The sequence below is a fragment of the Mustela lutreola genome, chromosome X (assembly GCF_030435805.1).
Source record: "Mustela lutreola isolate mMusLut2 chromosome X, mMusLut2.pri, whole genome shotgun sequence".
Classification (NCBI taxonomy): Eukaryota; Metazoa; Chordata; class Mammalia; order Carnivora; family Mustelidae; genus Mustela; species Mustela lutreola.
The window spans coordinates 88,419,299-88,441,780 of NC_081308.1; the positions used below are offsets into that span (position 1 = coordinate 88,419,299).

Sequence of the window (22,482 nt, forward strand, 5' to 3'; positions counted from 1 at the left end):
TTTAAAAATAAAAATAATAATTCATAGCAGTATTAGTGTGAGGTCATACTATTATTATTGTTGTTATTGTTATTACTATTTCTGTTAGTACAATTAATGCTTACAGAGTGCTCTCTATGTGCTACATACCTTTCCAAGTCCTTTACATATACAGACTTATTTACTCATTTTCCCAAACCCATGAGGTAGGTACTATTGTGTCTCCAGTTTTGCAGATGAGAAAGTTGAGTCACAGAAAGTTCAAGTAGATTGCCCAGTGTGCCTCACAGATGGGAAGGAGAAAGAACATTAACTCTGGCAGTGTCAGGCTCTCAAGGGTAAAAGGCACTCTTGTTACTTTATTCTTGTTTTTTATCACTCCAGAGGGCCAAACCAGCACCAATGTATGTAAACTACTGGGAGGCAGGTATCAGCTCAATAAAAGAAAAAACTCTGAATGATTAAAACTGTATGAAATTTCACACCACAGGATGTAAGGGGGGAAAAGGGTAGAAGTGAAGAAATGAATAAAATGGGGGTTCTCTTGGAAAGAAACCATACAAATGATGAAGCCAACCTTCCATGAAAAGAGTAAAGAAGGCATTGTGAAACTTGGATTTTAAAAGATACACATCACAGAAAAATTTAAAAGTAAAACAGGCATGGAAAAGATACAAAAATGAATATTCATATTCCTATCTAACACAAAGTAAATTAGTTGTTGGAGAAAAGTGACAAAAAGCTCCAAAAATAGGAAAATTTCCATATGAACTTGTTTGGAAACGTACTAGACAGCCTGGGTTTGCAAAAGAAAATGATCCCAGGATCCTCACAGATTTGATAGACACCAATCCTGAAAGTATAAAATACAGAGAGGATAGGTATAGTTTGCTCTCTGGAAGAAAGGGCACCTGCATGAGAAAGTAACATCCAGGCTGATCTGAGTAGATAAAATGCAGGCATGAGGTTGAAGATCATAAAACACCATTAGATCCAAATACACATACTTGTAATGACAAGTATGTTAATATGATTTTAATCCTACTACTCAAGTGTGCGGTCAACAGAATTATTGGATAGTTGGATATGAATATCTTCTGTGCTGAATCTTTTGGGTACTGCAGTCCCAGGACCCAGATATTCGCTGATTTAATGAATTAATATACACTTTCTTGACCAGCAACACCAAGAGGTGGCTGGTTAAGGATTTAGAATCCCAGAAAAATCTCTTTACACACACATGCACACGCACACACATAATAGTATATATAGGGTTGCCTTGCTGGCTCAGTCAGTGGAGCATGTGACTCTTGATCTTGGGGTCATTAAGTTCAAGCCCCATGTGTGGTGTGTTTACTTAAAAATTTTTAAAAATCATATACATATATGTACATATATAATAATGCCACTCTCTCCACCAAGAATTCTCCCATTACAGGTAATAAATACATTTTTAGACTATTTGCACTTAGACAAATCTGTATTTTGATTTGTGAAAATCAAAGTATTCATGTTTTTAATGTACATACTTTACAAACAACTCTTTCTAGAGTTCTAGAACTGAATGATTACTAATTTAGACTGGAGCCTCTATTTGTAATACAGGTTTGGGGGCTCAAAAAAATCCTTCAGTCATGGAAAATTGAAAGCTTATCTTCCATAAAAGTGACAAGAGATCTAAACCATGTTGATAGAGCCTAAACGGCCATGATGGAGTTAGGGATGTGGATTAAAGCTGGTAAAGTTGACATATGGTATTGATTCATTAAGGAAAAACAGTCAAATTTCAGTGGAGGATCTGGACTTTAGCGGAAATAATGGGCCTTGTTGGCTGAAAACGGGAGAATGGGGAGAGAGGTGGTATCAGGGTAAGCAACGGAGAAGAGGCAGTAACACAAAGACTGGATGCTGACCGTCTCTGGTAACCAGGAAAAGGTAAATATAAACAAAGGGGTTGAGTGACGATGGCTGATGTGCTGCGCGTTAGGAAATACTGTCCGGCTGCAGCACGGCCGCCCGTGGTCAAAGTGGTAACTGGGGATCTGAGCTCGGCGGTGACGCGCGGCCCTCACGTGACCAGGAGCCTATGTCTGCCCTAGTCCCGCTCTCCTGGTCCTTTTTGCCTGTCCAGACACCGTCTGCCTCCTGCCCTTCGGTCGAGGGAAAGAGCAGAAGGAAGTAAGTCCCCCTGGTCTTCTTAAATCGGTATGAGTGTCGGTGCTGCCCAGTAACCTCTGGGATCGGGATGGCAGAGAGTACCAGGCCTTTCCCTAGACCCAGCCCCGCCCCCCTGCGCCCACATTTTGGTGCAGAAAATGGTGGTCTTGGGGTGAGGTGGGGAAATGAGTGGGGGCCCCTAGGGAACACAGACACAAATTCTAAGTAATCCTTCTCTTCCACTTGCCGCCCGAAAAGAAATGACGAACACTGCAGGGTGCAGGGTGGTGGGGCACAGAGGACTAAGCTTGAGGTGGGGCGTGGGGGAGGGGAAGCAGAAGGGGCTGGCGTGGGGGCGGCGGCTAGTGCCTAGGAAAGGAACGTGTGTGTCAGTCAGACCTTCCCTCCTCCCCACTCCCCGCCCCCTACCCTGTCCTGCGTCTGTCTGCAGGTCTGCAATTCTGCAGGTCACAGCGGAGCGCCTCGAGGAGAGGACGCTTAGAGCAAACCTCCAGGAGAGGTCCCGGTCGGCGCCAAGGTGGGCAGTGGCGCGGGATGGGGTGCGTGGGAGGACGCTGATGGGAACAGAGTCGGTAGCACCACCGTCCGGCCCCGCCCCTGCCACTGCGGGAGAGGCCTGTGGCAAGGCCTGCTGGGAAAATGGTGGGCTTTCGGGAAGGAGGGGCAAGGGACGCTGCGAGGGGTGGGACACGGCGGGGGTCCCTAGCGCCGCAGAGCCTCTCGACAAGCGTAGGTTGAGGAACCTGTGCCCCGACTCGGGAGAAGGCAGGTTTGGGAACGCGGGGCTGGGGTTTTGATTCAGCTCTCAAGTGTGTTGACTCGACTCTGCCTTGGTTATCTCCTGTGAATAACTGTATTTATAAAGACCATCCTGAACATGGAAAAATCCTGCAAAGAAAATGAAGAACAGCCACAGAGCGCACCCAAGACAGTTGAGGAGCAGCCTCCAGTAGAGCACTCTCCCGAAAAGCAGTCTCCAGAGGAACCATCTTCCGAGGAGCAGCCTTCAGTAGAGCACTCTCCCGAAAAGCAGTCTCCAGAGGAACCATCTTCCGAGGAGCAGCCTTCAGTAGAGCACTCTCCCGAAAAGCAGTCTCCAGAGGAACCATCTTCCGAGGAGCAGTCCTCGGAGGAGGAGTTCTTTCCCGAGGAGCTCCTTCCCGAGCTCCTTCCCGAGATGCTCGTGTCAGAGGAGCGCCCTCCTCAGGAGCGCCTTTCTAGAAGGGACCTTTTTGAGGAGCGCCCTCCCATGGAGCAGCCTCCTTGTGGAGTGGGAAAACATAAGCTAGAAGAAGGAAGCTTTAAAGAGAGGCTGGCTCGCTCTCGCCCGCAATTTAGAGGGGACATACACGGCAGAAATTTAAGCAATGAGGAGATGATAAAGGTAGCAGAGGAGATGGAAGAAATGAAAAGAGTGCGCAACAAATTGATGGTTATGCATTGGAAGGCGAGACGGAACCGCCCTTACCCTATTTAATGTGTTCGGCCTTTAATTGTTTTGCCTGATATAAGTATTGCCACCTGAACGTTGCATTTTCTTATATACCTTTCCCCATCTCAATTATAACTTTTCGCGTGGCTTTATTCTAGGTGTTTTACTTGTAACTGGCATTAAATTGGGTTTTCCCCACCCGCAAGCTGCAACTTTCACTTTTTCAATCATGAGTCTCATCCATTTGCATGAAAAGATGTACATTATATAAATATATTGTGAAGTGAAATTTTTGAAAAGTATATGTTGTATCCCATTTTGTAAAAAGAATGTATATTTATATATTAATATGCAAAGAAAAACAGTATATCTTAAATGGCTTAACAGTGGCTATCTGTGTGGTAATAGGGGTTTTGGTTTGTTTTTCATTTTTGCTTCGGAATGTCTTTCAAGACAAACATTTTTTTGTTAAAAAAATATAATGGGAAAAACTTTTAAAATTGTCATTCAGCTTATAAAGGCAATGTGGCACTTAATAAATTCTTGTCAGAACTTTAAAGAAAAGTAAATCCCATGTTTGTTTGTTCTTAAGTAGGCTCTGTGCCCAGCATGGAGCCCAATGAGGGCTTGAACTCACAACACTGTGATCAAGAGCCAGAGGCTTAACAGACTGAGACACCCAGTTGCCCCAATCCTACTTTTTTTAAAATCTCAGGCAGAAGAACAAACCAGGTACCTCTGTTTCACAGTCATTCTTTTCCCATTTAAAGAGGAATAATGCTTGACTTATAAGGCAGCTGTGGAGCCAAATGAAATGAAGATCCTAGAGCTGCCTGATTTTCCCTCACCTGTGCATGCAGGACCCCCAACCCCTATAGATACCCTTCAAATATAGGGGATAGAACCCAAAAGGAGGTTTCACTTACACTCACAAATAATTCCTGTGAGATTCCAGTTGAGTGCCACATTCTCCTACCCTGCTATTCTCTTCCCTTGGATACTGTCATATCTGCTACTCAGGGCTGCCTCTTCTCCTGGGTCCTTCTCCTTCCATGCCCTGTCCCCCCTACCCGCAGCTAAGGTGCCTGGGTTGCTGATTGCTCTGAAGTCCTTTCTAGGCCAAATAAAAACCTACAGATAAATGGAAAATGTTTCTCCTTCAGCTTTTATATTATACTTATCCAGATGCATATCATCCCAGTCCTGCTTAAACCTCAAAGTCTTAAAGAATTCTTAACAAAATAGTCCCCCCACCCCCACCCCCACCCCCGCCGAAAGTCTCATCTTTTCCTCCCTGGATTCAAACATGAATTCACTGAGATACGGGCTAGGAGACAAATTTGTGCCAGCCATAATGCTGGGTATTCTGAATTGAAACCTCCCTCCCAAAATATTCTCCAAGAATGACTATAGTTTTAGGTGCCTAACATTTGCCCTAGGGTGAATTCTTTCCCAAGGGTTTTCTGGCAGACTTGCCTTAACCAATTCAGCTGACTTGCTCAGCTTGTATAAGTTGAAGAGGAAAGTAAGACTTAGGTTAAAGCTAGGGCATTTCCCTTCTTCCCCACCGCACATCACCAAGAAAGAAGCATTCAAAAGTACTTTGTACTTTGTAAGTCATTAAAGTACTGTATATGTATATACATACAGCTCTATATGCATATACCAGATATTATGATTTCTCAAACTACCCTTATAACACCTAAGATTTTGTTTTATTGATGCTATTAATTCTAGAAACATGGATAGTGGTTAATAATTTTTTAAAATTGTGATCCAGTCATGAACCCTGAATTTCTGTTTAATTGACTGTGTAGTTTCATTGTGTTTACTTCTCTAGAAAGTATGATTTGCAATTCTAGAAGGATCACTTAGGGGAAGAATTGTTACCCCAAATTCAACATTGAAATTATTTACATATCTTAAATATCAGCATTTCTCTTATTAAAAAAATGCAGGGACCCGGGCTCTATCCCAGACCCACTAAATTTCATTTTCTGTCAATTAGCACACAATTTAGAAATCCACTTCCATATGCAATATACTCCTGGTTTTAGTAAAAATAAATTATGACAAAACTAGAATAAAATGCAGATGATTTTATCAGAATTTAAAAGGGTGCAAGGTTCAGGGCACCTGGCTGCCTCCTGATCGTGGGGGTTGTGAGTTCAAGCTCTACACTGGTATTGGGTTTACGTAAAAAAGAGCGAAAGTTTTGTCCAAGCATATTTTTAAGAAACTAAAAACCACCTCATCAGTTTTACTCCATAAAATTTAAATTGCTTGCCACAAAGCAAGACCATATACAGAATAAAAACCTGAGGACAATAAAATAGCAAGATAGATTTTTCACAACTGGCATTAAGTAATGTCTTGCATTCCTTCCTTATAAGAAGTAAAATGGATCTGAAATAAATTTAAAGCTCTTTGGTGTTCAGTTCACAAAATGGTGAGCCAGTCCTGTGCCCTTGACCTTTTTGCTTTTTATTTTCCACTGTATGATGCCATTTGGGGGGATCTTCATGTCTCCAGACCATTCTTCAAGGTCATGGCAGCCTGATGGATGCTGGTTGGGCTGGATTCCAGTTGGAGTGAGATAAGTTTCCAGAGGCTCACTATACCAGTTTGACAAGACAGAATGAATCCACCCCCCACCCCCACCCCATGGTGCTCAGAGGGGCGGTGCTCAGGTAGGATGTGGAAAGGCTCACCCAAGTCACACTTCTCTCCAGGGTGGGTCTGATGTTGGATTCTCTGCTCCAGCCTGCAGCAGGCACCAGACCCTCTGAGGCTGGTGGCCAAATTGTCCTGGACACACTTACCTGGAGGGCAACAACGATCCCCATTGCAGGTCAGAGCACTTTGCCTTTCCCTCCTTTCTCCCTTCTCTTTTGGGGAACTTTTTATAGGGGAGGGGATAAAGTTCCAAGGATTCCTAACTGGAAACATTGGTTGGGATGGTCTTTGAGTGGGCAGATGTCTGACCTGGGTCTGACCAGGCCACGTGGCTCTCCTTTTGAGTTTACTGAACTAGCTTTTCCACAAATGGGGTTAGACCTCAGACAAGACCTCACCCATCCCTCTTCGACCCACCTTGCACAGACTCCCCAGAGGGCCTCAGATGTGCCCCAGCCTGTGTTGGTGACTCTGTCCTGAACATTGCTCTGTGCCTGAAGTGCCTCTGAGGTCTGTGTCAGCCTAGGCCCAGGGTCAGAGACTCCAAGTAGAGGGAACTTGCAAAAGCATGTGGTCCAACAACAACTTAGGAGAAAAGGGGTTTCACCTCCTGTGTGAGCATCACATTGCAATGCCTATGCATTGCAGGCCCTGCCCATGACTTGAGTGCCAGGGGCATTGTTGGTAGACAGTCAGCAGAATCCAGGTCCTGGCTCTCTGGTCCTCTTAACCACTTCCCTGCCCAGACAGAAGGCTGGCATCTCAATCACATATCCAAGAAGCAGCTTGTCTGGTCAACCCCAGAACAAAAAGCATTTAGGGTCCCAGACCCTAGAGAAAGCCCTCTTTTAATCAGAATTATCTGGCTTTTATGAAACAGTGCTGGAGAGTGGGAGCCCCTCAGTGTGAGATAGCATACCTGAGAGATCAGGTTCAGGTTCCCTGTAAAATATCCGAGATTCCTTCCTCTCCCATTCAGAAATACTAACCCAAACTCAATTATTTTTATGAATAAAGAATAAAATTATAGAGATAGAGAAGAGACAGATCCTATGTTCTAATTCACATTTGTCTGAATCAAATTGTGTTCTCCCCACTCTACACACTCCAATTTACTTATTTAATTAATTACTTAAAAGTAAGATCTGTACCCCACTTGGGGCTCAAACTCACAATCCTGAGGTCAAGAGTCACATGTGCCACCAGCTGAGCCAGCCAGGTTTCCCAGACTGCCTCCAATTTAGATTGTAGTTTTTCAGGACTTAAGGTATAATTGAATTAGACTTACCAAGTACTGTGTCCTTGTTGGTTTGTGCATTTGGGTGAGTTTTTGCATTACTATTTTTCTCCAGATGGAACTGTCCAGTAAGCAGTTAGATGTAAGTGTCTAGAGTTTGAAAGAGATTGGCATGGAAATATGGATTGTGGCTGGTGGTACCTGACATGTAGTAAGGGCCTTTTGAATATTTATTGAATTAAAAGAATGAAGAATCCAGTGGTATATCCTTCTACGTTTTTCTATAAATATGTATTTTTAAAACGAAAGTGGGACCATACTGAATGTACTGATGCATACCCTATGTGTAAAAAAATGAATTTATTCTTTAAACCTCTTTGCGCTCTCTAAAACCAGACAATACTGGTTTTAAATAGTATTTAAAAACTAGAAGTAAGCACGCCATCTGGTGTCTGGAGGCAGAACTACGAGTTGAATGAACAGTTAACAAAGGAAAAGAGGGAAGGAGAGAAACTACTGGGGGGTGGGAGAAGACTTGATATTGGGGAGGGGAATACCTCAACCCTGACTCACACTGGACTGATCCAGTATCAACCTTTTCTTGGGGGGTGAAGTAGCTCAAGAAGCAACGTATACTTAGACGGTTTTTCTCTGTCTCAAGTCAAGATACTTGTGTGCATGTGTGTGTAAGTTTAAACTGAAAGGTCTTATACTATTTTGAATTTTTTCTGATTGTGGAAGTTATATGTTTCTTCCAGAAAAATCTGGAAAATATACTTTATGTAGGAAAGTATAAAACAAAATATAAATTACCTATAGTTCCTCTACCTAGAGAAATTGTTAATATTGACAGATACGTGCTTACGTTGTGTGTATATTCCTTTTATGTTAATAAAATATATTATTCTGATACTTTTATGTGTTATTTACATATTTGTAGTTATATCTTATAGCATATATTTTATTAATTCCTTTATTTTTCTTTGCACATGTGCCACGACATTCATCTATATGGGTATTCCATCAACCACACCCCTTGATGGTGATGTCTATAGTGAAGATTAAAAAAATCTCAAAGAATATTAAATGTCACAGAAATTGGGGTGAAGTATTTATTTTTTATTTTAATTTTATTTTACTTTATTTTATTTTTTAACGTATTCATTTGAGAGAGATACAGAGACAGAGACAGAGAGAGAACACAAGCAGGGGGAGAGGCAGAGGGAGAGGGAGAGGCAGACTCCCCACTGAGCTGGGAGCCTGACATGGGGCTTGATCCCAGGACCCTGGGATCATGACCTGAGCCAAAGTTAACATCTATGTTCTAATTCAGATTTGAACTTCTGAGCCACCCAGGTGCCCCAGGGATGAAATATTTAAAACATACCACAGATTTAGAGATATCTTGGAAAAATATAAATCTCTACTCACATAATAGAAAATGAGCAAAGTACATGGAGAAGTAATTCACATGAAAAGACACAAATCACATGCACACATGCTTGCACACATGTGCACACACATACATACATATTCATAGAATCTAAATGACATTATATAAATGGCATTTTTAACTTACATTTCATTTGACAAATGTTTTGGGGTTTTTTGTTTTACTCAACTGTGTGTTTTGGAAATCTATCCATCTGTCCATGTTGGTACCTGTTGTAATTTATAACAAGAAATATATTTGGTTTTTGCCCCCAGTTCCTAGCATAAAGCTCCTCAATCCCTTAGAATTTCCTGAGTGGTAGGAATGTCTTTTGTCATTCATGAAGAGCCCCTTTTGAGTTTATACTAATAAGATGATTTAGGGTTGGGCCCTTGGATAGCCTCAAGATGGCACTGGTTACCAGAAAGACCAAGTTGAACTTTCAGACCTCCTCACCAGCTTCTAGGAAGGGAAAGGTGGGAAGGCTGCAGACAAAGCTACATGAAAGCTTTTGGATGGCAAGATTCTTTTAAAGATTTTACTTATTTGTCAGAATGAGAACATGTGCGTGAGCCCAAGCAGGGGGAGTGACAGGCAGAGGGAGAAGCAGACTCCTTGCTAAGCAGTGAGCCCGATGAGGGATTCGATCTCAGGACCCTGGGATCATGATCTGAGCCGACGCTTAACCGACTGAGCCATCCAGGCACCTGAGCAGCAAGATTTGATGAGCTTCCAGGTTGGTGAATGCATCCACATCATGGGAGGGTGGCCCACCCCAGTTCTATGAGGACAGAAGGTCCTGCATTTGGGACCCTTTTGGACCTCATCCCTTGTACCTCTTGATCCAGTTATTCATCTGTCTCCTTTATAACATTCATTGTAATAAACTAGAAAGCATAACTAAATGTGAACCACGCTAGCAAGTTAATTGAATCCCTGGATGGAGTCGTGGGAACCTCTGATCTAGTAGGTGAGAAGCATAAATGACAACCTGGACTTAAGGTTGGCATCTGAAGGGGTTGGGGTGCAGTCTTGTGGGACTGAGCCCTTAATTTGTGGGATCAGACACTCCCTCGGTGTCAGAATTGAGTTGATTGCTTGCTGTGCTCAAAAAATCCCACATTAGACCCATAGATTTAGGTCATATGTAACAGCTGCATACATTGCATAGTGTGAATGAACAAATCGTTAAGTTTATTCCTTAATGATAGACACTAAGATGGTTTCCAATGCCTTACTATAACAAACATGGGGCAATGGCATGTTTTTGGCATGCCTTACTGTGCATATGTGTAAGTATTTCTCAGGAATTAGTGACTAGAAGGGGGACTGTGGGGTTATTTGGTACATTTAGGGTACACTGCCAAACTGTCCTCTGTAATGGACATTTATCATCTGAATTCTTGTCGGACTTTGACTGATCTGGTGCAGTCAGACCCTTGAGGGCCAAGCCTCTGCGCCGTTGCCTCAAGCTTTTTTCCTGCCACTTATGTTTAGACTGGCCTCCCTTTCTCTGTTAAGCAAAATCCTATTCAGTCATTAAAACTCAACTAAAATATCATTTCATCCCAGAGGACTTCCCTGACAGTCACCAGAACAAGCTGAATTAGATGTTCTTTCCTGGTGCTCCTAAATCACCAGGTGACTCGGACTTTGTTATTATCATGTGTTAAAACTATGTTTAGGGGGTGGAGGGTGTGGGTGGAGCCTGCTTCTCCCTCTGCCTGCCACTCGCCCTGCTTGTTCTCTCTCTTTGTCTAACAAGTAAATAAAATCTTAAAAAAAAAAAAAAAACACAAAAAAACTCCGTCTAGGGGCGCCTGGGTGGCTCAGTGGGTTAAAGCCTCTGCCTTCAGCTCAAGTCATGATCCCAGTACCCTGGGATCAAGCCAGGCATCGGGAATCTCTGCTCAGCAGGGAGCCTGCCTCCCCCCCTCTCTCTGCATGCCTCTCTGCCTACCTGTGATCTCTATCTGTCAAATAAGTAAATAAAATCTTTAAAAAAAATACATCTAGACATCTATCTCTCTCATAAGTCAATGAACTCCTCAGAGATATTTGTGTCTCATTAATCAGCATATACAGGACAGAAGACAGAAAAACACTCTTTAAATATAAGATTTTTAAACCAATTATCCAAGATTGTGAAATTTTATATATATATATATTTTATTATTTTTATTTTTTCTATAAACATATAATGTATTAGAAGCCCCAGGGATACAGGTGTCCTTCCCAATGTCCATAACCCCACCACCCTCTCCCTACCCCCCTCCCCCGGGCAACTCTCAGTTTCTTTTGTCTCCCTCCCTTCCTACCCCCAAGCCCCCCACATTGCATTTCCACTTTCTCATATCAGGGAGATCATATGATAGTTGTCTTTCTCTGATTGACTTATTTCCCTAAGCATAATACCCTCTAGTTCCATCCACATCCTTGCAAATGTCAAGATTTCATTTCTTTTGATGGCTGCATAGTCCAAGATTGTGAATTTGTCTGCTCTATTCCAACCTCTGTCATCCAGACCTCAGACTGGGGTTGCCCTGGACCCTTCTGGGGGTGTCTGAGGCCAAGAGTTAGGCTGTGAGTGTGTATGTTGGAGTCCAGCAGGGAAGGCCAGCATAGCACAAGTTCTGTGCTCTGACCTTGTCTAGATTCTGGGAAAAGCAGCTGCAGCAGCCACAGTCTAGAGAGGACCCCTCAGACCAAACGGTGTTCCTAAGAGAAGCCCTCCTCACCATGGTAGGCAGCCTGGAGCTGGAAGGGACCTTGTTCATTGTTCTACCACAACCCCCTGCCCTGCCTTTTAGGGAGAAGAAGGAGGACAGGAACAGAGGCCTGAAAAGGGATCGAAGCCTCCTGGGCCTCCAGAGCCCTCCAGCAAGTAAGTGACAGCCTGGGTCCTGCCCAGCCCAGAGCCTGGTACTGCCTTCTTCTGGCCCAGGTTGGACCTGCCTTCCCAGTCCCTGAATGTTCCCCAGCAGCCTGAGTTGCTACCCCACCTTTCCTCAGAGCCCCTTCCTTGTTTCTCTGGGAATAAGGAAGGGGGAGGGAGAGAGAAAGTGTGTGTGTGTGAGAGAGAGAGAGAGAGAGTGTGTGTGTGTGTGTGTGTGTGTGTGTGTGAGAGACACTGCGTGTGTGTGTGTGTGTGTGTGTGTGTGTGTGTGTAGCCCTAGTGAGGATGAGGCCAGAAGCAGAAAAGAGAAGGCTCTTGTCACTGCATTTCCCACTTGGTTTTTTTCCCCTGGGGCGAAAGTGGGAGAGAGCCTGAGAGCTACAGGCTGGACAGGGCCTGCTGCAATCCACAGCAGCTAGTCTTGAGACCAAAATGCTGCCATGGGTGTCATTAGGAAAGAATGCAGAGGCTGCAGCAGCAGGGGGAACCTCTGAGCTGGAGAGGGCATTCCTCCTGGACTCCAGGCAGACAGGCCCTGCAAAGTGAAACCAGACCTCCATGGAATCTGTGCTCTAGAGAGGCTCAGATGGAGTGGGCTCTGTTTCTGCCACGAGGTGCAGCCTCACCAGAGATCAGGAATCCCTAAACCAGGAGCTCACCCTTGGCTTCCTCAGATCCCACAGAGAAAGACCAGGGCCCTGGAGACTGTTGCCATGGCAGCAGCTGCCAGGGGCTGACTGCCCTCCCCCTTGCCTGCAGCACTGCCCTGCCTGCCTTCGGATCCCTTCAGCTCCTGCTCTCTGAAAAGGCTGTACTGTCCACCCTGGATGCATGTAAATGGGCCCGGAGCCCACTTTTCTGTCAGCCGCTTTCACCAGGGGAAGACCACTGTAACGTAGTCTGAAAAAGTCTGAAGGTGAGATGTGTGCCCTGAATAATATAGGCTAGTAAAGGAATCTAGTAAGAATTGTTGGGATTCCACAGACATGGTTCCAGAGCCAATCTCTTTTCTGGCTTGCTAGATGAATTTAGGGGTATATTTAATCTTCCTCTGTTTCTATTTTCTTATCTGTAAATGAGGTCAAAAGCAGATTAATAAAATTGTATCCATATAGCATTTACAAATTTATATTTCTTTTTAAAAAGATTTTATTATTTATTTTTTATTTGTTTATTTTAGAGAGAATGAGAGAAAGAGAGACAACAGGAGCAGAGGCAGAGGGAGAGGGAGAAGTAGACTCCCCACTGAGCAGGGAGCCTGATGCAGGACTCGATCCCAGGATCCTGGGATCATGACCTGAGCCAAAGGCAAATGCCTAACTGACTGGGCCACCCAGCCACCCCATATTTCTAAATTTTTAGTCTAGGATTCCTGGGTGGCTCAGTGGGTAAAGCATCTGCCTTCCGCTGAGGTCATGATCCCTGGGTCCTGGCATCGATTCCTGCATCAGGCTCCCTATTCAGTGGGGAGTCTCTCATGCTCATGCTCTCTCTCTCAAATCAATAAATAAAATATTTTTTTAAAAAATTTAAATCTAGTCTAAATTCAGAGATGTGCAAGAATGACGATTTGGATTTGGTTCAAAGTGGTATGAGGTTGGTTACTACTAAAGTAGCAAATATACAATGCAAAGGATATAAAAGAGGTGATAGTGCATGAGACTGAATGCAGCAACTCATTCTGTGCTTTGTATGTCCCAAATTAAGGCCAAAGCTCTGTGGTCTTGACAGCCCCTGTAACATGAAATTCTCACCAAGTCAGATGAGCACAGAACTGGAGGTTCACTGCTTTTTAAACTCCGAATCCTGTCAGCTCTGGGAAAGAATTTTGGACTAACCTACAAGGTAACACATCTGCTACTCAGTGAGCCACTTCACCAAGCCCTAATATCCAGGCTGTAAGCATTTTTTTTTTTAAGTTTTATTTGTTTTTTGAGAGAGAGATGGGGGCAGAGGGAGAACACGGTGGAGGGGTAGAGGGAAGGGAAAAAAACTCTTAAGCATGCCTGACACAGGACTTCATCTCAGGACCCTGAGTCCAAACCAAGAGTTGGATGTTTAACTGCACCACCCAGGTGGCCCAGGCCAACAGCTTTGAGCTTCTCTCTAAGATTGCACTGGGAATGCCTCTCTTCTGTGTTTGCTCTTCAGAGAGGGAGATTTCAATGTAGGCCACTTAGGGGCTTTTTGTGTGTGTAAGCAAGGCTGGTGAAGATCTACTTCACTGAGATGAGAATTATTTCCAACTATACACAGTTCAGCAGAAGAAAAGTTCTAGAATGTTTATTCAAAAAGTGCACAGAGGGGTGCCTGGGTGGCTCAGTGGGTTAAAGCCTCTGCCTTTGGCTCAGGTCATGATCTCCGGGTCCTGGGATTGAGCCCCGCATTGGGCTCTCTGCTCAGCGAGGAGCCTGCTTTCTGCCCCCTCTCTCTGCCTGCCTCTCTGCCTATTTGTGATCTCTCTTTGTCAAATAAATTAAAAAATCTAAACAAAACAAAACAAAAAGTGCATGGAAACAAATTGAGAAACTTATAGCGAAAGGGGAGACATGAGAAAGGATGGAAAAAGGTATCAAAAGTGTTCAAAGTGAGGGGCGCCTGGGTGGCTCAGTGGGTTGAGCCTCTGCCTTCAGCTCGAGTCATGATCTCAGGGTTCTGGGATCGAGTCCTGCATCGGGCTCTCTGCTTGGCAGGGAGCATGCTTCCTCCTCTCTCTCTCTCTCTGCCTAACTTGTGATCTCTCTGTCAAATAAATAAAAATATTAGAAAAAAAAGTGTTCAAAGTGAAAGAAATCATGTATGTATCATAAGTGATTAAATCAGACATAGACTACAAACCAAGCACTGGGTCTATAGTTTTCTGAAAGAATCCCTTTTTCTCTAGGTTGAACTAAACCTGCTGGTTTTCTCTACAAGCAATGGTGGTGGGAAGCCTTTGCTGTCATAGAGCTGGCTTCTTTCTCATGGCTTTCAGACCTGTGGTCTACTTGTATGTTTCTGAAATATCCCAGAGAACAATTTGTTTATGAGATGTACTTTTCTTTATATTGCCTATTCCATTTCCTTTATACTATCAGATCTGAGGGAATTTCTTATTTTAGGATAATGGTACAGCAAGAGCACAGAGTGGGTAAGTATAAAGCATGTTTGGGTCACACTGATTTGGCCAGAGCAGAGGAAAAATGGTTGACAAAGCTGAGAATATGTGACTCAGGTTGGATCCTGAAGAGCCCTGAATGTCAAGATATAAAATCCAAGATTATTCAGTGAGTTGTGGGGTTACCATCCAGAGAACTTGAGAATGGCAGCATGAAGATTGAGTTGGTCATTTACTGCTTCTTTGAGTTTTTCTCTTATAACTCCAATCCACACTGGACACTGTTCTCTCCAAATTCTTATTTGGAGACTTGCTAATAATCCCTACCTCATGGACTGCTGAGAGGGCATGTGTGGAATAGCCCACTAGCTTATTCAAAGCAACAATCCTCATGTGGGGCATATAGCAGGCAAAGTAATGAGGTTCCCAAAGGTCTCTAGAGAACAAGTACCATTTCTTTGTGGTTGGCCTTTGGGTCTCCCCCAACCTATGTAGCCTCAATCTAACATACTCTGTTGGATATACCAGAAATCATGATTGCCTTTCATTGTATGCCCAAGATGTAAGCCTCTATCATCCCAGGCTAGCTAAACGCAAAATCAGCATTAGTCAATTTAGTTTATAACTTCTGTCAGAACCATAAGCAGTAACTAATTTATGATTGTGTATGGTTGTGAGGTTTAGGGGTTCCTTTGGCAGAATATAATTATATGAGTGAAGTGAAAACTTGGAATGGATAGAGGTAATACAGAGGTGAATTCACCTTGAAACTAATGAAGCCTATGTTTCATGGCCCCTGGATTCATATGGGCAACATATAAAGCCTCTGGGAAGGGTTATAGTCAACAAAATTCTAAGGTGGTCCTTTCAGTGACCTTCACACTTAAATAATTCCCTCCTCTTGATTTTAGATGGAACCTGTGAATATGAGATATCACACCTGTGATCATGTTACATTACATGACAAAAGAGATTTTTCAGATGCTATCAGAATCTCAAATCATTGAGTTAATCAAAGGGCAGTCACTAAGTGGGCCTGATCTAATCAGATGAACCCTTAAAGAGACGGCCCATTCTCATGTCAGAGAGATTTGAACTATGAAAGGGATTCAACATGAGGGGGCTTTTCCACTTTTGGCTTTGAAAATAGAGGGGCCATGTGGCAAGGAATATGACATCTAAGCTAAGAATGGCTCCAGCTACTGGCTAAGAGCAGTTTCTACAACCACAAGAAACTGAATTCTGCCATAGTCATGTAAGCTTGCAAAAGGGCTCTAAGCTCCATATGAAAGTGCAGCCTGGTTGACACCTTGAATTCAGCCTTAACAGATCCTGAGCAGAAAACCCAATCCTAATACATCTGGCCTTTTGACTTACCAAACTGTGAGCCAAGTTAAATAGGTATTTATTTATTTTTTTATTTGAGAGAGAAAATGAGAGAGAGCATGAGAAGGGGGAGGGTCAGAGGGAGAAGGCAGAATAGGGAGCCTGATTTGGGACTTGATCCTGGCACTCCAGGATCATGATCTGAGCGGAAGGCAGTCACTTAACTAGCTGAGCCACCCAGGCACCCAGGTGTTACTTCAAACAGCTAAGTTTGGTAAGTAAGGCTTCACAAGGTGGTGAGTAAAAACTCTAGGATTCAAACTAAGGTTGTATGAGTCTAAGGCTAATGAACTGTGTTCTTAATCCATTTCGTATGCTTAGTGAACCATAAGTAAATCTTTTTTGTTTTTAAGATTTTATTCATTTATTTGACAGAGATCACAAGTAGGCAGAGAGGCAGACAGAGAGAGAGAGAGAGGAGATAGCAGGCTCCCCACTAAGCAGAGAGCCTGATGTGGGGCTTGATCCCAGGACCCTGGGATCATGACCAGAGCCAAAGGCAGAGACTTTAACCCACTGAGCCACCCTGGCACCCCACCATGAGCAAATCTTATAGTTCACATTAAAGGCATAACTGTTTAACACTAGCCATTTTCCAGCATTTGACACTATTTCTTACTTCATTAGCTGACCTCAAGATATTTTTTTTGTCTTGACTTCCATTGCTGTCCTACAATACAATTTATCAAAAATGGATTCCTGTCTTTCCTACACCATCCGTGTTTGTGGCTTTGCCCAATCATATCTACACAGGTTCATATTAATTTCTTGGTGATTTGGCATGAAATACTGACACTAAGATACCATTGTAGGGGCCAAGGGCAGCCTGCCCCCAAAATATGCATATAGTTGACTGGTTGATTTATCTATTTCTTTTTTTTAAAAAAGGAAACTCTACTCCCAACATGGGGCTCAAACTCAAGACCCCAAGATCCAGGGGTGCCTAGGTGGCTCAGTCAGTTGAGTGTCTGCTCGGGTCGTAATCCCAGGGTCCTGGGATTGAACCCTGCATGGAGCCCCACATGGGCTTCTCCCTCTCCCTCTGCCTCTGCCCCTATCCTGGCTCCTGCTCTCTCTCTGTCCCTCTCTCAAATAAATAAATTAAATCTTTTTTAAAAAATTTAAAAAAAAAAGACTTCAAGATTAAGAGTCACATGCTCTGCTGACTGAGCCAGCCAGGCACCCCTGGCATATGATTATTTTAAATAAAAGTTACTTAAGAAACAGCCTGTGCAAGAAGGACGCTCAGATCCTCCTCTCTCCCTCTGGTATCAGGAAATAAATTTCCCACGTGAAAGTCTCCAGGAGGTAAAGAAACATCCTTATCACGAGATAGGGAATTCAGCGTTGAGAAGGCTACAGAAACAAAGCTTGTTACTTTTTACTAATTTACTACCTCAGCCCAAATTCTATTTAGAACTCCTTACTAATTGAAGCTCCCTAAGTTGTTTTCTTTGTCCTATTAATTCCTCACAGATTTATTTAGTCTTCTTGTCTAAAACGTATAAAAAGTAGCTGCTTTGGTCATTTCTTTAGGTCTCACTTTCATTACTGGGCCTCTGTGTACATAATAAAGCTTTTATTTTCCCCCTGTTAATCTGTCTCATGTAAATCTAATTCTTAGTCCAGCTGGATGACCTTGAAGGGGGTAGGGGAAGAAAAATAATTTTCTCTCTACCTTTCTGGGTTCTTGGCTGAGAACCTCTCTCCTCCAGCTCCTGTAATAAATGATTAACAGGAGAAAACCAATAAGTTTAATAACATGTATCTTCTCCTATATACATGGGAGAAGCCCAGGAAAATGGAGTAACTCCCCAAAATGGCCCAAGTCACCACCTTAAATACCAACTCCAGCTAAAGAAAAAGGGAAATATTGGGAGTGGGGGAGTCATTTAAGGGAGGGTACCAGGCAAAGCAGAGTAAACTAGGATAAGGTTGTTACTCAGATACAGATTTAGGTCTTTGCCTTCCCCTTTGATAAGTTTCTAGAGTTTTTTTTTCTTCATTTTTTAGTAATCTCTACACCCTACATGGGCCTCAAACGCATGATCCCCTAGATTGTCATGCTCTGCCAATTTAGCCAGCCAAGTATCCCAAGAGTTTTTAGAGAATTAGTCATCCTGTTTTTTGTGGTATACAGAGGGAGGCACCGTTACAAATGGAGATTTCCCTTATAAATGTAAATACCTCTTTCAAAAGGGCAACTTCTATTCAGTTTTCAGAGCTTTGCGTGTGGATGCTGTTTTTTAAAAGAATAATCAGCTTAAAATAATACTTATGCCAAATATGCCAAAGAGACATATTCTTTGGCAAATTCTGTTCCCTTTCAGGACATTGGCATGACCCTGCATCATTAATATTATTTTTAAGAATATTTAAGGTAAGGGGCACCTGGGTGGCTCAGTGGGTTAAGCCTCTGCCTTTGGCTCAGGTCATGATCTCAGGGTCCTGGAATGCACCCCCCACATCAAGCTTTCTGCTCAACAGGAAGCCTGATTCCCCCTCTCTCTCTGCTTGCCTACTTATGACACCTCTCTCTCTGTCAAATAAATAAATAAAATCTGCACAAGAAAATTTAAAATAAATCTTAAGCCCACATAAGAAAAACTTGAGAGAGTTTGGCAGCAATCTGTTCAAATCTGACAATAGTAAAAATTTGCCTTCACCAATAATGAGTAGTAAAGTTGTAACTTCTATCAACAATCATAATAAATTGATTATAATCATGTAATCATAATAATTTGATTTCCAAGCAAAGGAAAGATTGAATTATCTTAACATTTTCTCTAGGGAAAATGATGTTACAAAGATGTCATATGAAGAGAGGATCAAAGGATTTGTAGCAATAAAATTGTAGGGAAAAAAATCAGAAGTGTACTAGGCAGTTAGTAAAAATATTATTTGGGATGAAAGAAAAACTCTTTAAAAGTCTGATAAACAAGGGAAATCATTTTAGATTTCTAAGTCAACATGACTATATAAAAACTTTGTTCAAACCAAAAGCCTGATTTATGGCCCACTATGCATGCATTGTACAACTGCTTTGTGAACGAGTAGCCTAAAGGAAAAACCATCTTGTCCTTGAGATATTGATCATTGCTCCTACTCCCTGCATTCCTTTGCAATAAAACTCATGATTCCTGACAATATGCTATATAGTCTTTTGAGTTTTTCTAAGATGTAAAAAGTATATAACCCTGTAAAAACTATTCATTCTCCTAAACACTTTCTTTCCTGCAAAGAGTGTGTTTCCCAAGCAGCCATCCTAACTTGGGCTTGAATAACTCTTCCTTACTTTTATAAATTCTAAAAAGTTTGTTCATTTTGTGTCAACATTTCTATGGAAATTGGGATGTTTCACATACGTCAGCTGTCTAAATTTCGTCATTTCTTTGCTCATTATAAATAAATATTAACTTTGGTACCTAATTGTCACATCATGCATACTCTTTAAATGCTTCTTTTCTTTTTCTTTTTAAAGATTTTATTTATTTATTTGACAGAGAGGGATACAGTGAGAGAGGGAACACAAGCATGGCTAGTGGGAGAGGGAGAAGCAGGCTTCCCGCTGAGCAGGGAACCCCATGCAGGGCTTGATCTCAGGACGCTGAGATCATGATCTGAATCCAAGGCAGACGCTTAAGACTGAGCGACCCAGGTGCCCCTAATCCTTCTTTTCTTAAAGAGCATCCCCCAAATTGTAAGTTTCAGGGCCCGAAACCTAGATCTAATCCCTGGGGAGAAGCAGTAGAAAATTTTTGGTTGCAATTGTAAAGGGTTAATAGGGAGGTGAATGTGGTAGGCAAGTGGGACATAGATTGAATTAATAATAATTTCGAAGACCAGAACATTGTCACCAGCTTTTAAAATCTGAAATTTCAAGGAGTCCTTGGTGTTATGAAATTATAGGACCTCAGAGGCTGACTTCATGGAAAACCACCCCTCCCCCACAAGGGGAGCCTCCAGCTGCTCTGTACATTTCAAACTCCTAAATAAGTGGCTGCCTAAAGGATCTATATTTGTGTTATTACTGAGCAGGGAAAACATGTGGTTGGATTATTTGTTTACCCACCCCACACGCTTGAATCTACTGCCTGCTTCCCAAATTACAACAGATAGCCCTTTTTTATTTTTCTTTTTTATTTTATTTTTTAAAGTAGTTTTTAACAAAGGAGTTTTATTTATTTAAGAGAGAATGAGAGAGAGCATGAGGGGAAGAAGGTTAGAGGGAGAAGCAGCCTCTCCCTGATGCGGGACTGGATCATGTGACTCCAGGATCATGACCTGAGCTGAAGGCAGTCACTTAACCAACTGAGCCACCCAGGCGCCCCTCTTTTCTATTTTCTAATGACAAACTGGATGTAGGTGGATATTATTATCAGTAATGATAATAATCATACAGAACAGAACTGACAAATATTAAAAAAAAAAAAACTAATATAAATCTCTCACTCTCACACTGAGCCTCTTTTCCTCAATCCCATTTAAGTGCCTGGGCAGGACTGCAAGGGACATGGCAGATCTCTGGGTCTTGGGGGAGGGGAGGTGGACAGTGTAGGGAGCAGGAGAGAAGAAAAGGAGACATGATCGATTAACCCCAACTGGTTGATCCTCCCTCATAATCTGAGAAAGTTAAGTATAAATTCCAGGGCAATGATACACTTTTCATGTTTCTGGCAAAGACTGAAAAGAGAATAACAGTCAGATTGTGGTGGTGGTGGGGCTGCTGGGGAGGGGCAACCTGGCTTCAGCTGCAGGGCTGTAGGAAGGGTTAACGGTGGGAGGGGGGACCCCGAGCTCACTGAAAACACTGGCTCCGCTGGGCAAAAGGCAGACGTGAATTTGAGTCACTATAGTCTGAGTCCTGTTTCCCGCCTGACCAGGCGGTGTGCTTCTGTACCTCAGAATAGGAGACTACCGCCTGCCCTGGATCTAAGGAGGTTTGAAAGGGCAGAGGATATCCAAAGGCGAGGGCGAACATCAAAGCGAGTCCAGAATTGCACTGCCTATACCCCTTTTCTGCCGCTGCTCGCAGAAAAATTGTGGGCTTGGGTGCGGGAGCTCGGGAGGGAGCTGTGGGCGGTCAGGATCGGGTACCAGCTCCCTATTGCACTGAAAGCAGACTGGTCTCTGGCCCAGGTAAAGAGAAGGAAAATGACCGGGTTCCCTGCAAGTCAGTGTGAAGGTGGGAGCCACCTGCAAGTCACTGGAGAGGAAAAGGGAGGGTAAAAGGACCCCAGCAGGTAACGCTCGGCACCGCTCACACCACAGCCACACCCTCTATCAATTTAGATTCAGAAAATGGTGGGCAACGGGGAATGCTGGGGAGGTGGGCGGGAACCCTGCATGGGTGTCAGCTTCCTAGTACGGAGGATGTGGACGTGTTGAGCGAAAGATGGAGAAAGTGAGGTAAGCACCCCGGATACTAGCAGATGGGCGCAAGCGTGGTTGGTAGCTGTAGCCCCCACGGGTGGGGGGGCAGGTGGACAAATTCTTTCTGGGACAGCATACCCTACACTCCCACCCTGAGGTGTACACTCCTGCCCGTGCGTGTGTATGTGTCCTGCTGTGTGTGTGTGTGTGTGTGTGTGTGTGTGTGCGCGCGCGCGCTACCCGAGCGAGGTCGGGGGTGGGGGTTGTTTAGGGAGAGTTGATACAGCTCTCCTGAAAGGAGTACTATGGATTCTTTTTTTTTCCATTCCTATTTTTCACAAGAAAATTCATGACACAGTAACATCAGAAGATTAGCGGTATCTGTGTGTGGCAGAATTCTGGATTTTTAGGTTAATCTTTCCTTTTTTTTTTTTTTTTTTACTGTGTCTTTTGTTTTTCCAAAGAAAATATCTATTACCCGAGTCACAAATACTATTATTAGGCTAAAAATGAAAATGTATACAATTTTAAAGGATCTATTAAATCAGCTAAGAGTAATCATCACTAGGCCATAAATCTGTTCCCCAGTATTTTTTTTGTGACACAAGAGGCATTTTAACAAGTATCACAGGTGACTATTTCACTCTAAATTTTGAGAGTTAATGCTGTATTTGTCAGGTTAAGCTAAGCTTATGCTGGGGTAACCACCTCCCAAACCCCGGTGGCTTAGCAAAGCAAAGGTTTATGTCTAGGACACAATAAATGCTCAACATATGTTGGTGAAGTCCAGGAGTGA

The 22,482-nt window shown here is 43.1% G+C and overlaps 1 protein-coding gene across 1 annotated transcript; it reads left to right on the top strand.

Moving 5' to 3' along the window:
• Window positions 1-1,993: 1,993 nt before the first annotated feature.
• Window positions 1,994-8,414, top strand: TCEAL1 (transcription elongation factor A like 1). The gene is made up of 3 exons (XM_059157810.1): window positions 1,994-2,157; window positions 2,588-2,674; window positions 3,023-8,414. The coding sequence occupies exon 3, from the start codon at window positions 3,035-3,037 to the stop codon at window positions 3,632-3,634; it is 600 nt and encodes a 199-aa protein (XP_059013793.1). The 5' UTR covers window positions 1,994-2,157; window positions 2,588-2,674; window positions 3,023-3,034; the 3' UTR covers window positions 3,635-8,414.
• The last annotated feature ends 14,068 nt before the right edge of the window (window positions 8,415-22,482 follow it).

Coding starts and splice junctions, on each gene's coding strand:
- TCEAL1 (XM_059157810.1), top strand. CDS start 3,035: ATGGAAAAATCCTGCAAAGAAAATGAAGAACAGCCACAGAGCGCACCC.